Source organism: Muscardinus avellanarius (genome assembly GCF_963383645.1).
Source record: "Muscardinus avellanarius genome assembly, chromosome: 10".
Classification (NCBI taxonomy): Eukaryota; Metazoa; Chordata; class Mammalia; order Rodentia; family Gliridae; genus Muscardinus; species Muscardinus avellanarius.
In genome coordinates, this window is record NC_137796.1 from 13,707,209 (window position 1) to 13,719,279 (window position 12,071).

At 49.1% G+C, this 12,071-nt stretch overlaps 1 protein-coding gene across 1 annotated transcript; it reads right to left on the reverse strand.

Moving 5' to 3' along the window:
• Positions 1 to 7,230: 7,230 nt before the first annotated feature.
• Positions 7,231 to 11,017, reverse strand: TLE7 (TLE family member 7; the record flags this gene model as incomplete). The annotated part of the gene is made up of 9 exons (XM_080703476.1): positions 7,231 to 7,335; positions 7,582 to 7,655; positions 8,000 to 8,153; positions 8,308 to 8,449; positions 8,619 to 8,860; positions 8,950 to 9,162; positions 10,391 to 10,452; positions 10,589 to 10,617; positions 10,710 to 11,017. 9 exons carry the CDS (start codon positions 11,015 to 11,017, stop codon positions 7,231 to 7,233), a joined length of 1,329 nt encoding a protein of 442 aa, XP_080559602.1.
• Between the last annotated feature and the right edge of the window lie 1,054 nt (positions 11,018 to 12,071).

The following is a 12,071-nucleotide window of genomic DNA, read 5'->3' on the forward strand; positions in this document are numbered from 1 at the left end:
TTGCTTCTCTTAGGTCCTTTGGCCGGTTTCTTTATTATTAGAATTATGTATTAGAATTATGTAACGGTTGTGACATACTTACACACTGTTTGTGTGAGATTTATTTTAATGGTGGCAATAATAATGCCTATCTACTACATCCTAGGCTTTATCCTAAGACCTTTACATTTACCTCCCAGTGACCCCTGTGAAGTTGGTCCTATTTTTATGCCCATTTTGGTGGATGAGAAAATGGAAGTATACAGATGTCAAAATCCCAGTTTAGAAGGGATGGACTCAAGAGGTTTTGAACACACCCATCTGACTTCAGAACCCACACTGCCTACACGCCAAACTCATCCAAGAAAAGTCCGGGATTTGAAACTAAGAAAAAATAAACCAAGAAGCCTGTGTGGAGTTTGTTTTGGGTTCTGGGGCTTGAACCCAGGGGCTTTCTACTTCTGAGCGACACCCCCAGCTCTTTGTATTGTTTTGTTTTTGAAAAAGGGTCTCGGTAGGTTGATGAGTCTCACCTCTTGCTGAGGCTGTCCTTAAGCCTGCAACCCTCCTGTCTCAGCCTCCCAAACACTGGGATTATAAACTTGCGCCACCACACCTGGCTTCCATATATCGAGAAATTGTAAAACCTTGCTTAGAGGTTTCAAGGGCTATCCTTTTACACTTGAAAATGTGATATCCCCATGTGTGATTCAGGGGTCAAATCGTTGGAAAGAAAACGGGGGGGGGGGGGGGGGGACAAGAAAAAAGAACAACAAAAACCCAAGGGCCAACGCTGCCGCGCGTGGTGGCGCAGGCTTGCAATCCCAGTACTTGGGAGGCTGAGACAGGAGGATAGAAAGTTTGCGGCCAGCCTCAGCAATTTTAGCGAGACCCTGTTTCAAAATAAAGAATCAAAACTAGGGCTGGGGGTGGGGGGGTAGCTTGGAAGTAGAATGCCCCTGGGTTCCATCCCCGGTACCGGGTTGACAATAAATAAATAGCTAATCAGTTGGCAAGTTCAAGGCTGCCGCGGCCCCAGCCCCAGCGCGGCCGTGCACCCACCTCGCCCGCTGCGCCCTGCGCCCTGCGCCCGTGTCTCCCCTCTCCGGCTCCGCCGCGGAAGGGGCTGCAGGTGTGTTTGGGGCTTTTTTTTTTTTTTTTTTTTACCGGAAATTGAACTCAGGGACATTCTACCTCCTTTTTTTTTTTTTTTTTTAACAGTGTCTCCTTAGGTTGATGAGTCTAACTACTTGCTGAGGCTGTCCTCGAACCTAAAATCCTCCCGTCTCAGCCTCCCACATACTAGGATTACAAACGTGCCCGGCTTCATTTTCCTTCCAGCAATAGAAAATCCCTTCTTAGCGGTAGCCCTCTTAGCGCAGTAGGCAGCGCGTCAGTCTCATAATCTGAAGGTCCTGAGTTCGCAGAGCTGTTTTGCCGGTTGCTGAGCGCCCCCTGCTGCTCCCCAGGGGAGTCGCAACCCTACACCGCGAGTCACGTGTCCCAACCGGCTACCTGCTCCCAGGTGCGGGGCGAGCGGAGATATCTTATTCATTAAGAATGACAACCCTGGAAACTTAGGTCTCCATCAACGCCTTGCAAAGTTATGGGAAATACACAAACTGGGATTCTGCTCAGTTACAAGGAAGAGCAAAATCACTTTCTTTGCAAGATGGAAAGACCTGGAGAACATTTTGTTAAGTGGATCAGCCAAGCACAGAAAGAGAAGGGACATATGTTCTCTCTAATATGCCCAAAATAGGGAGCACTGGGGATACCAGAGGGACCCAAGATAATGGAGGGGAAACCTCAGCAAAGCCAAGAAGGAAGGGTAGGGAGGAAGAGGGCTGAGGTGATTCCTGGAGGAGCTACATCGGAAATGAGAACGGAGAGGGCACGGTGTGAATTATAAAATAAGAGCCGGGCGTGGTGGCGTGCGCTTGGGAGGCGGAGGCAGGAGGATCACGCAGGTTCGAAGCCAGCCTCCCTGGCTTAAGAGACCCTGTTTCCAAATAAAAATATAAAAATAGGTCTGGGAGTGTAGCCCGGAGGTAGAAGGGCTTCCAGGAACCCCAGAACCAGAAAATAATAATAATAATAATAATAATAATAATAATAATTTTAAAAATCTCAAAAATAAATAATTTTATTTAACTATAAAAAAATGACAACTTTTCCTTCATAAGAGTGACCCTCTTGCTTTTAGAACCCAGAGGCATTCTACCTCTAAGTTACACCCCCCCAGCCTTATTTATTTATTTATTTATTTATTTATTTTTTGCGGTACTGGGGATGGAACCCAGGGACACTCTACCTCCAAACTACACCCCAAGCCCTATTTTAATTTTATTATAAAACGGGGTCTTGTTAGGTTGATGAGAGACTATTTGCTGAGGCTATCCTTGAACTTGCAATCTTCCCATCTCAGCCTCCCAAGTACTAGGATTTTAGGCAGGTGCTCTGTTTCAAAATTTAAAAGATAAAACAGGGCTGAGGGTGTAGCTCAGAGGCAGAATGCCTCTGGATTCAATCCCCAGTGCCTAAATAAACAAATCAAGCTGGAGATGTAGCCCAGAGGTAAAATGCTCTCTGCATTCAATCCCTAGTTCATACATACATACCTACATGCATACATACATACATACATACACGTACACATTTACATATATATAATGTTCTGAACTTAGTGAGACCCTGTTTCAAAATAAAGAATAAAAAAATAGGGCGGGGGGGTGTATCTTGGAGGTAGAATGTCCCTGGGTTCCATTCCCAGTGCTGCAAAATTAATTAATTAATTTCAAAAAGAACTGAATCTTCCAGAATGAACGGTTGGTTGTGTGGTCGATTTTTAAATGCTCACACACATGGTGGGGATATGCATTCGATAGTGATTTGTGCAATCTTCTGAATGTTCTAATCAGGTTATTCAGATCTCCATCTTTATGAAGTTTTGGCTTCGCCACTGACTGATTTCTGTGAGCAGGGCGCTTGTCAATTTTTCTTTATGTATTTTGAGGCTACAGTAATAAATGCATAAGGGAGTATTCATCAAACCCAGGGCCTCTGGCAGGCTAGACAAGCGCTCCACCACAGAGCTTCAAGCCCGGCGTGAAATTCAATTCCATTATCCTCCTGGTGAATTGAATCCGAGTTGAACACTTAAAAACGTTCTCCTGTATCTCAAGTGTTTATGTTTTGTCTCATATAATACAGGATCATCAGTTTCTTTGGTATGTACATGAAATATCTTTTCTGGGTTTCCTGGAGCCCTTCTACCCCTGGGCTATACTCCCAGACCTATTTTATATTTTTATTTGGAAACAGGGTCTCTTAAGCCAGCGCAGCTGGCTTCGAACCTGCACGATCCTCCTGTCTCAGCCTCCCAAGCGTGGGGATTACAAGTGTGCACCACCACGCCCAGCATGAAATATCTTTTATTGTCACATTTTCTATCCCATATTTTAATATCACTCTTAAACACATAGAGCTGAGATATTTTAACCCAGTTACATAATCTCTACAGATTCATAGGAATATTTAGTTCATTTACATTTAACATAATTATAGATGTATTGGTACTTATTTATTTACTTATTTAGTAGTACTGGGGATTGAACCCAGAGGCATTCTACTTCTGAGCTACACCTCTGTCATATTTTATTTTTTGAAATAGGGTCTAAGTTGCTGAGGCTGGCTATGGGCCTCCTGTCTCAGCTTCCCAAGTACGGGGACTATAGCATGAGCCACCACACCTCACCAAATTTATTTTTCTTCCATGTAAGGGTTCAAAGTGGGCGGCTTTTCCCCATGTTAAAAGAGAGTGTGCACAGGACGCTCCCACTGCATGGCTTTGCCATGCCCTGGGGGCTCTACCTCATTTTCTTTGAGCCAATAGAATGGGAAAGGCCTGACCCAGAAGTGGCACAAATTCACTCATGATCCACTGGGTACTGACAACCCCTAGAATCTGCAGAAAGACGGGCCCCTAGGCCCTGGCTCTGCAGATGCCTCTGGGTGACAACCATGGGCTGCCAGCTTTACTGGGCAGCTAGCAACCTCAGCCATGCCAGCCCCAAGCAAAGAGGCGGATGGAAGGGGCCCGGGAAGCAGCCCACGGGCTTTGTTTCAGGAGTGGGGCTCTTCAAGACTCCATGCCACATCCACAAACATGAGGAAACTGTCCTGTAACAACGAGATAGGTGGGTCTGAATGGTATCAAATGCCACAATTACGATGAGATTCATCCTAATATTTCTATTAAATTGTAGGAGATACACGCTCCTACACCGCCCGCCAGGCATCAGCCTCAGGACACGGGAAGACCATCTCCTGGAGCTCCCACATGGGGGGAGAGTCAAGCATTGCTGGTGTTTCCATTCTCGATACAATCTGAAAGTTCATATGTTCGTAGTTATACCTTAGTATCTATGGGGCATTGGTTCCAGGACCTCCCAAGGGTACCAAAATCCCTTTTCTAAAATGGCAACAGCAGGCATGGTGGTGCAGGCCTGCAATCCTAGTACTAGGGAGACTGAGACAAGAGAGAGAATCCGGTTAGAAGCCAGCCTCTGCAGCTTAGCGAGGTTCTATTTCAAAGTTAAAAAAAAAAAAAAACCACCAGGGCTGTAGTTTAGAGGTAGAATACCCCCAAGTACCACAAAATAAACAAATAGGCATTGTATTTATATAAAACCTGCTGCCGACTGGCTCAATCGGGAATTGAGCCAGCACTGAATATGGCCACTGAGTCCGTTCGGGACCAATTTATCTCAGAAAGATGGACAAAGGTTTAGATGGTAGTTCTGCATCTGTAATTGCGGTAGCTGGGATGCTTCCACAGTATCTGAATTCTGACTAGATTTACATCTTTGAGCAAAGCTGAGGGCGTTTAGAGGCTCAGACAAATTACTAGAAAATTTTCCACGGACTCAGTTTCTCCCACAGTCCTGATCTTACATCACCGGAGCAATTCGTGTGGAAAGTTAAAAGAATCGTTACCAAAAGAACAGTAGTTATGAAAGCATATCTAAGAGTGGGGGAGTACTTTGGCCAAAGCAACGCTCCCTCGGGGCTCCTCCTTGAGATGCGCGGCAGTCATGCGTCATGCGTGAGGGCACACGCAGACATCAAGGAAAGCGGGCCGTGGCACCACCTAAACCTTTGTCCATCTTTCTGAGATAAATCGGTCCCGAATGGACTCAGTGGCCATATTCAGTGCTGGATTTATTATTCCTGATTGAGCCAGTCGGCAGCAAAATCCCACATTCATTTCCTGTATACATAATTTTTTTTTATATCAGGGACTGAATCCAGAGAAATTTTACCTCTGAGGTACACACCCAGCCCTTTTTATTTCTTATTTTGAAATAGGGCCCCACTAAATTGCTGAGTGTCTCAATAAGTTGCCCAGTGTGGCCTTGAACCTGTGATTGCCCTGTCTCAGCCTCCCAAATAATAAGATTACAAGCATGTACCACCATGCCTACTTCCCATATACTTTAAATCACCTCTAGAGAGCCAGGCGCGGTGGCGCACACTTGTAATCCCAGCATTTGGGAGGCTGAGACAGGAGAATCGTGGGTTCACGGACAGCCCCAGCTACCTAGTGAGGCCCTATGCAACTTAGTGAGACCCTGTTTTAAAATAAAAGAATAAAAAATAGGGCTGGAAGTGTATCTCAGAGGTCGAGTGCCCCTGGGTTCCATCCTCAGTACTATAAAAAAAAATCACCTCTAGATTAGTTATAATACTTAATACAGTAAAAGTGCTTTGTAAATAGTTGCTATACATCATTGTTTAGAAAATGAAGCCAAGAAAAACTGTGTATACATTTAGTATGAAAGTAATATTTTGAATATTTTCAGTCCATAATGGGTCATATCTATGGATGTGCAACCCATGGATAGGACACCAAGTCCTGACTATATTCACATTTTTATTCTTGAGCTTAAAGATACAAAAAAATTCTCTGACCACCCCAAAATAGGTTACAAACAAAATTAAGTCTGGCCAGGCATGGTAGTGCACACCTGCAATCCCAGTACTTGAGAGACTGAGACAGGAGGATTCCAGGTTCAGGGCCAATCTCAGCAATTTAGCAAGACCCTTTGCAACTCAGGGAGACCCTATTTCAAAACTAAAAAATAGCCGGGCGTGGTGAAGCACGCTTGTAATCACTGCGCTTGGGAGGTGGAGACAGGAGGATCACACAGATTCATAGTCAGCCTCGCTGGCTTAAGAGACCCTGTTTCCAAATAAATAAAAAAAAGGTCTGGTTGTGTAGCCCGGAGGTAGAAGGGCTTCCAGGAACCCCAGTATCACACACACAAAAAATAGATCTGGGGGTGTAGCTCAGAGGTAGAACACCCCTGTGTTCAATCCCTAGTACCAAAAAAAAATAAAAAATAAAATAGTCTATTCTACAATCCCTTCCCCACATCTTATACCCCATTAAGATGTATGACTACTAGCCAGACGTGGTGGTGCATGCTTGTAATCCCACCATTTGGGAGGCTGAGACAGGAGAATCACAGTTCACAGGACAGCCTCAGCTACTTAGTGAGACCCTTTGCAACTCAGTGAGACTGTGTTTCAAAATAAAGAATAAAAAATAGGCCTGGGGGTGTAGCTCAAAGGTAGAATGCCCCTGGGTTCCATCCTCAGTACCACAGAAAATAAACAATGCATAACCACAATGCACCAATAAATATTTAAAAATAATAATTAAGGTAAATATCTAAATAATATGGAATTAAGAGCAGGATCCAAAGTGTTTGAATTGATGAAAACACTCTGTGTGCATAGGATTACATGACTCATTTAAGTTTTCTTACCATTTTTATGAATCACGTGGCAATACAAATGTATGAGATACTTCCTAATAATTTTCAGACAAAAAAAGAAAATAAATAAAAAATTTATTTTCTAAGACCCTATCATAAAAGAAATGGAAAGACACCCCATCTGCTAAACAAAGGCATAAACAACCCATTCCAATGATTTCAGGGCTTTTATTCTGAAAGAAATCGACAGTATCCAGGTCATTTTGTTTTTTGCTCTGCTATTTTATTAATTATAAAGGCCGTAGCTCATAAAGTTTCCCGCCCAAACCCAGAAATGGGTGGTAGAAAAATAAAGCCCCCCCAAGCTGTACAATTATAAACATGGGTGCACACGCGGGGCCGGGGGACAGGGCACCGCAGAGGAGGCGCCCCAGATCAGGCCGGCCTGCGGGACCACGGTGCACGGCCTTCAGTACATGAGCTGGTAAACGGTGGCACTGTTATTGGAGCCCGTGACCAGGTACTGGTTATCGGAGGACAGGTCACAGCACTGGATGTATGTCGGCTCTCGGACCTAACAGCAGAGAGGGCAAGAGGCAGGGACGAGCTTCAGCGGGGCATGGCGGCTTCATTCAGGACTATGGAGGCTTTACACAGACCCTCTGTGGCACCTCGAAAGAGAGCCAGGTCTCGGGGTTCATGGTAAAGCCCCCAAAGTTCCCAGGATCTGAAGTCCTTAGTCCCCCTGCTCTACAGAAGGCCTTAGTGCCAAGTCAGAGGTGCTGTCCGGGGCCTGGGCCCGCACCTCCCACTCCTGTACCTGAAACAGCCTCTGCAGGGACGGCGCCGCCAGACACTCAATGGATTCGTTCCTTGTGCTCACAAAATAGTTCCCTGGCAAAAAAGAGAAGAGCAAGCCAGGCAGGAGATGAAGCCCGCGCTCCAGTTCCCGTCCCGCCCTGACCAGACCAGGCACAAAGCGACTCTCCTTCTCTGACTCAGTTTCCCTGGCTATTGAACCCAGAGACAGGACGCCAGCCCTTCCCTTACCCGCCCCTCCCCCTCCGCACCACACACAGGATGGTGACAAGCGTCACTGGACAGAGGGACCATGGGATGGGGCTTTGTACATCTCTGGCTGCCCCGTTACAGATGGAGTCGGGAAAAGAAAGAGGGAAGCAGTCGAGAGGGAAGAGGGGAAAGTGAGCGCAAATCGGGGCGCCACTGGCTTCACTCACCGCAGGAGGAGAACCTGAGGTTGTGCATGTGGGAGTATTTTTGTACAATGGCCTTGAACTTCTCCTTCCGAGAAGTGTGCGCGATGACGATGTCGCCGGTCCGCAGGCCCACTAATAACCATTCCTCCCTGGGGTCGTGCGTAATGCTCAGGATCTGTTGGGAGGAAGGAAGGTCTGGGGTCTGCATCCAAAGCCCCAAGGCTATCATTCGTACCTGGATCTTTGAACTTAACCCCCATGTTCCCGTCGCCCGCACCCAAACCCCACCCCAGGGGTACGCTGGCCCCAGCGGTGGCCAGTCAGGGCACCTCGTTCTTTAAGCTGCATTGGTGCAGCCTCTGGTTGCTCCTGAGGTCCCAGGAATACAGGTTGGTGTCTTCGCCTCCCGTCCAGAACTTATTGCCTGCCAGGTCGACACAGCGGGACCCATAGACGGGGACTTTTTGCTTCCTAGAGAGAAAACAACTCAAAGGTCTGTGGATAGGTTTGGGGCACCTACAAGTTTTGGGGTTAGGAGGCCCCAGGTACATGCTCGGCAATGCCTGAATAGCTCTACAGCAAAGAGAGGAAAGTAGGATCCGGGAGCAGGGGACCCTCCCCCAGGCCACCCAAGACCTACCTAATCAGGATTTGATTCTGCAGATCCCAGATCTCCAAGAACCCTCTGAAACAGGCCACGCAGATGTGGGCGTCGGAGGAGATGGCAAGAGCCAGGCACAAGCGGCCGGTGGAGGCCAGCTGTGCCCGGACACGGGGCGTGGGCGCCAGGGCCCAGATAGTCAGGCTCTGGGACATGCCCGCCGTGAGCAGGCCCTGCTCATCCGGGAACAGCTTGCAGGTGAGGACACAGTCCTGCTCATTCTGCAGGAACAGAGCGCGTCCCCACGTCACCTGTGGTGCTGGGGACCGGGAGCTCCGGGCTCCCTGAGCCCCACCTGAGTGCCCCTCACCTGAAGGTCCAGCTGGGCCTCCGGGGCCCCGTTGCTGGCATGCAGGGCACTCCCACCCCACACCTTGATGCAGCCGTAGCCGCAGGTGTATGTGTGGTGGGTGGCACCCCCGATGGCGAGCGTGTAGACCTTCTTCCCATGGTGGAGCGTGCCCACCTTCCAGGGTCCCTGTGGGACCCTATACCTGACCACCACTTCATCTGGAACGGGCGCCTGGAAGAGGGCAGAGAAGGTGGCAAGGAAAGGCTCCTGGCCTGGCCCACTGTCAACCAAGGGGACAGCCATGCCCGGCCTCGAACCAAATGCCTACCCATCCATCCACCCATCCACCCACCCATCCACCCATCCATCCACCCATCCATTCATCTACCATCCATCCACCCATCCATTCATCCACCATCCATCCACCCATCCATCCACCCATCCACCCACCCATCCATTCATCTACCCATCCATCCACCCATCCATTCATCCACCATCCATCCACCCATCCACCCATCCATCCACCACCCATCCACCCATCCATCCACTCATCCATCTACCATCCATCCACCATCCATCTACCCATCCATCTGCCCATCCATCCGCCCATCCATCTGCCCATCCACCCATCTATCTGTCCATCCATCTGCCCATCCATCCACCCATCCACCCACCCATCCACCCACCCATCCACCCACCCATCCATCTACCCATCGATCTGCCCACCCATCCACCCATCCATCCATCCGCCCATCCATCCATCTTCCCATCCATCCATCCACCCATCCACCTATTCATCCATCCACCCATCCATCTGCCCATCCACCCATTCATCCACCCATCCATCCACCCATCTATCCACCCATCCATCCATCTATCCATCGCCTATCCATCTGCCCACCCATCCACCCATCCATCCACACACCCATCCATCCACACACCCACCCACCCATCCATCCATCCACTCATCCATCCATCTATCCATCCATCCATCCATCCACCCATCCATCCGACAGTGGAATCCAGCTCTGGGTCCCCTTGGTCACAGGTCTTGAAAAAAGGATACCATGAGCTGAAGTCCCACCTTAACAGGGCAGCTGGGGCGGCAGGCACCCCACCCAGGGGAGAGGGCATGAGAGTTAGATGCCTTATTTTATTTTTTAGTATGTGTGTGTGTGTGTGTGTGTGTGTGTGTGTGTGTGTGTGTTGCTGAGGATTGAACCTAGGAGCATTCTACCTTCAAGGCATACCCCCAGCCCTATTTTATGTTTTCTTTTGAAACAGCGTTTAACTAAGTTGCTGAGGCCAGCCACACACCTGGGATCCTCCTATCTCAGCCTCCCAAGCACTGGGATTACACGTGCGTGCCACCACGCCCAGCTTAAAGACATCACTTTATTCCAAGGGGTTGGGGAAGGAGATGCCTGAGTGCCCCCAAAGCGCAGAGTAAGACACTTACAATTGCTCTGAGGAGTGACAAAGCTTGTTCTCTACTGGCAAAGGATGGAGAACAGTCCGGGCCTGCGGGGAGACAGCAGAGCCAGCGGCCCTCGGGGAGGTGTTGGTAGCCGCAGTCACGGGCTCTGGGGGAAGGCTGCTCCCTGGACACCAGGCCGCACTGTCCCTCCCTGCCCACGCTGGCGCGGCCAGTACTTACCAACCGCGGCTCCTGGGGGGTAGCTACAACTAATGCCAGGAGAGAGGGAAGGGACAGAGGCTGAGGTGCAGGGCCTCGGGCCAGGACCACCCAGGCCAGCTGGCCACCCCACCGGGCCTACCTCGGGCCAGCCTCTGCTGCACCGCCCGGCTCAGCCTCCAAAAACCATCTGGCCTGGAGCTCCAACGTGTCGAGGGCCTGCAGGTCCCACTGCGGTTGGGTGATGCTGCTCAGCTCGTGATAAACTGGGCCAGGCTGCCACGGGGAGCCAGCGGGCACCCAGGGCATCCCATAAGGATGGTCCACTTGGTACTGCACTTGCTGCCCGTGCTGAGAAGAGATGCCCCAGCCCTCCAGCACACTCCCTCTCTGCTCGGGTTCATCGTCAATCCTGAGTAGACTCAAGGAGTCCTCTTCCTTGTGGCTCATGTCCTTGGGTCGGTGACGTGCCCGAGCCACCTGGCTCCAGGGCTTCAGAAACAGGCCCACCACACAGATTCAGGCTTCCCAGTACGTCCTGAGCCCTGCAGCAGGAAAGAGCATGAAGGAGAAATGCAGAGGTGCCGCGTCGGGTCACTTCAGAAGGGTCTGAGAACTTCTTTCAGTGTAAGGTCTCAGAACACTGGTATCAATTAAGCTGGTATAGACCAGATACGTTGGTATAGATCAGGTACGTTGGTATAGATCAGGTACGTTGGTATAGATCAGGTATGTTGGTATAGACCAGATACGTTGGTATAGATCAGGTATGTTGGTATAGACCAGATACGTTGGTATAGATCAGGTATGTTGGTATAGACCAGATGCGTTGGTATAGACCAGATGCGTTGGTATAGATCAGGTACGTTGGTATAGATCAGGTACGATGGTATAGACCAGATGCGTTGGTATAGACCAGATACGTTGGTATAGACCAGATACGTTGGTATAGATCAACTGTTGGCAGCTATAGAGTTAAGGGTGAAGTTTCCCAGGGGCTTGAGATGTAACTTCCAGGTATGCTTTTCTGTTTACACTCAAACTCATCCTTTTTTTTTATTTTTTATTTTTTTGGTGTGGTACTAGGGATTGAACCTGGGGCATTCTAACCCCTAGCTACACCCCCAGCCCTTTTTATTTTTTACTTTGAAATAGATTCTTGCTAAGTTGTTGAGAGTCTTGTGAAATTGTCCAGGCTGGCTTCGAACTTGCAATCCTCTTGTCTCAGCCTCTCTAGCACTCAGGTGACGAAACACCCCACGCCCCACAGGCGCCTCCTCCCTGGAGGGCAGTGTGGAGGGACTCAAGGCCATGAAAACTGAGTGTTCTTTGGGGATGGGACAAGGGTGCAGAATGGAGAACACACACAAGTTGGCCTGATGGCAAGCCATGTTTCCTACCCTCTGGGATGACCCTGCGAATCAAATGGGATCACGCATGTAGAACACGCAGCACTGTATGAGGCTGGCAGCAGATCTCACTACATGGAGGAGAGCGTGCTCAA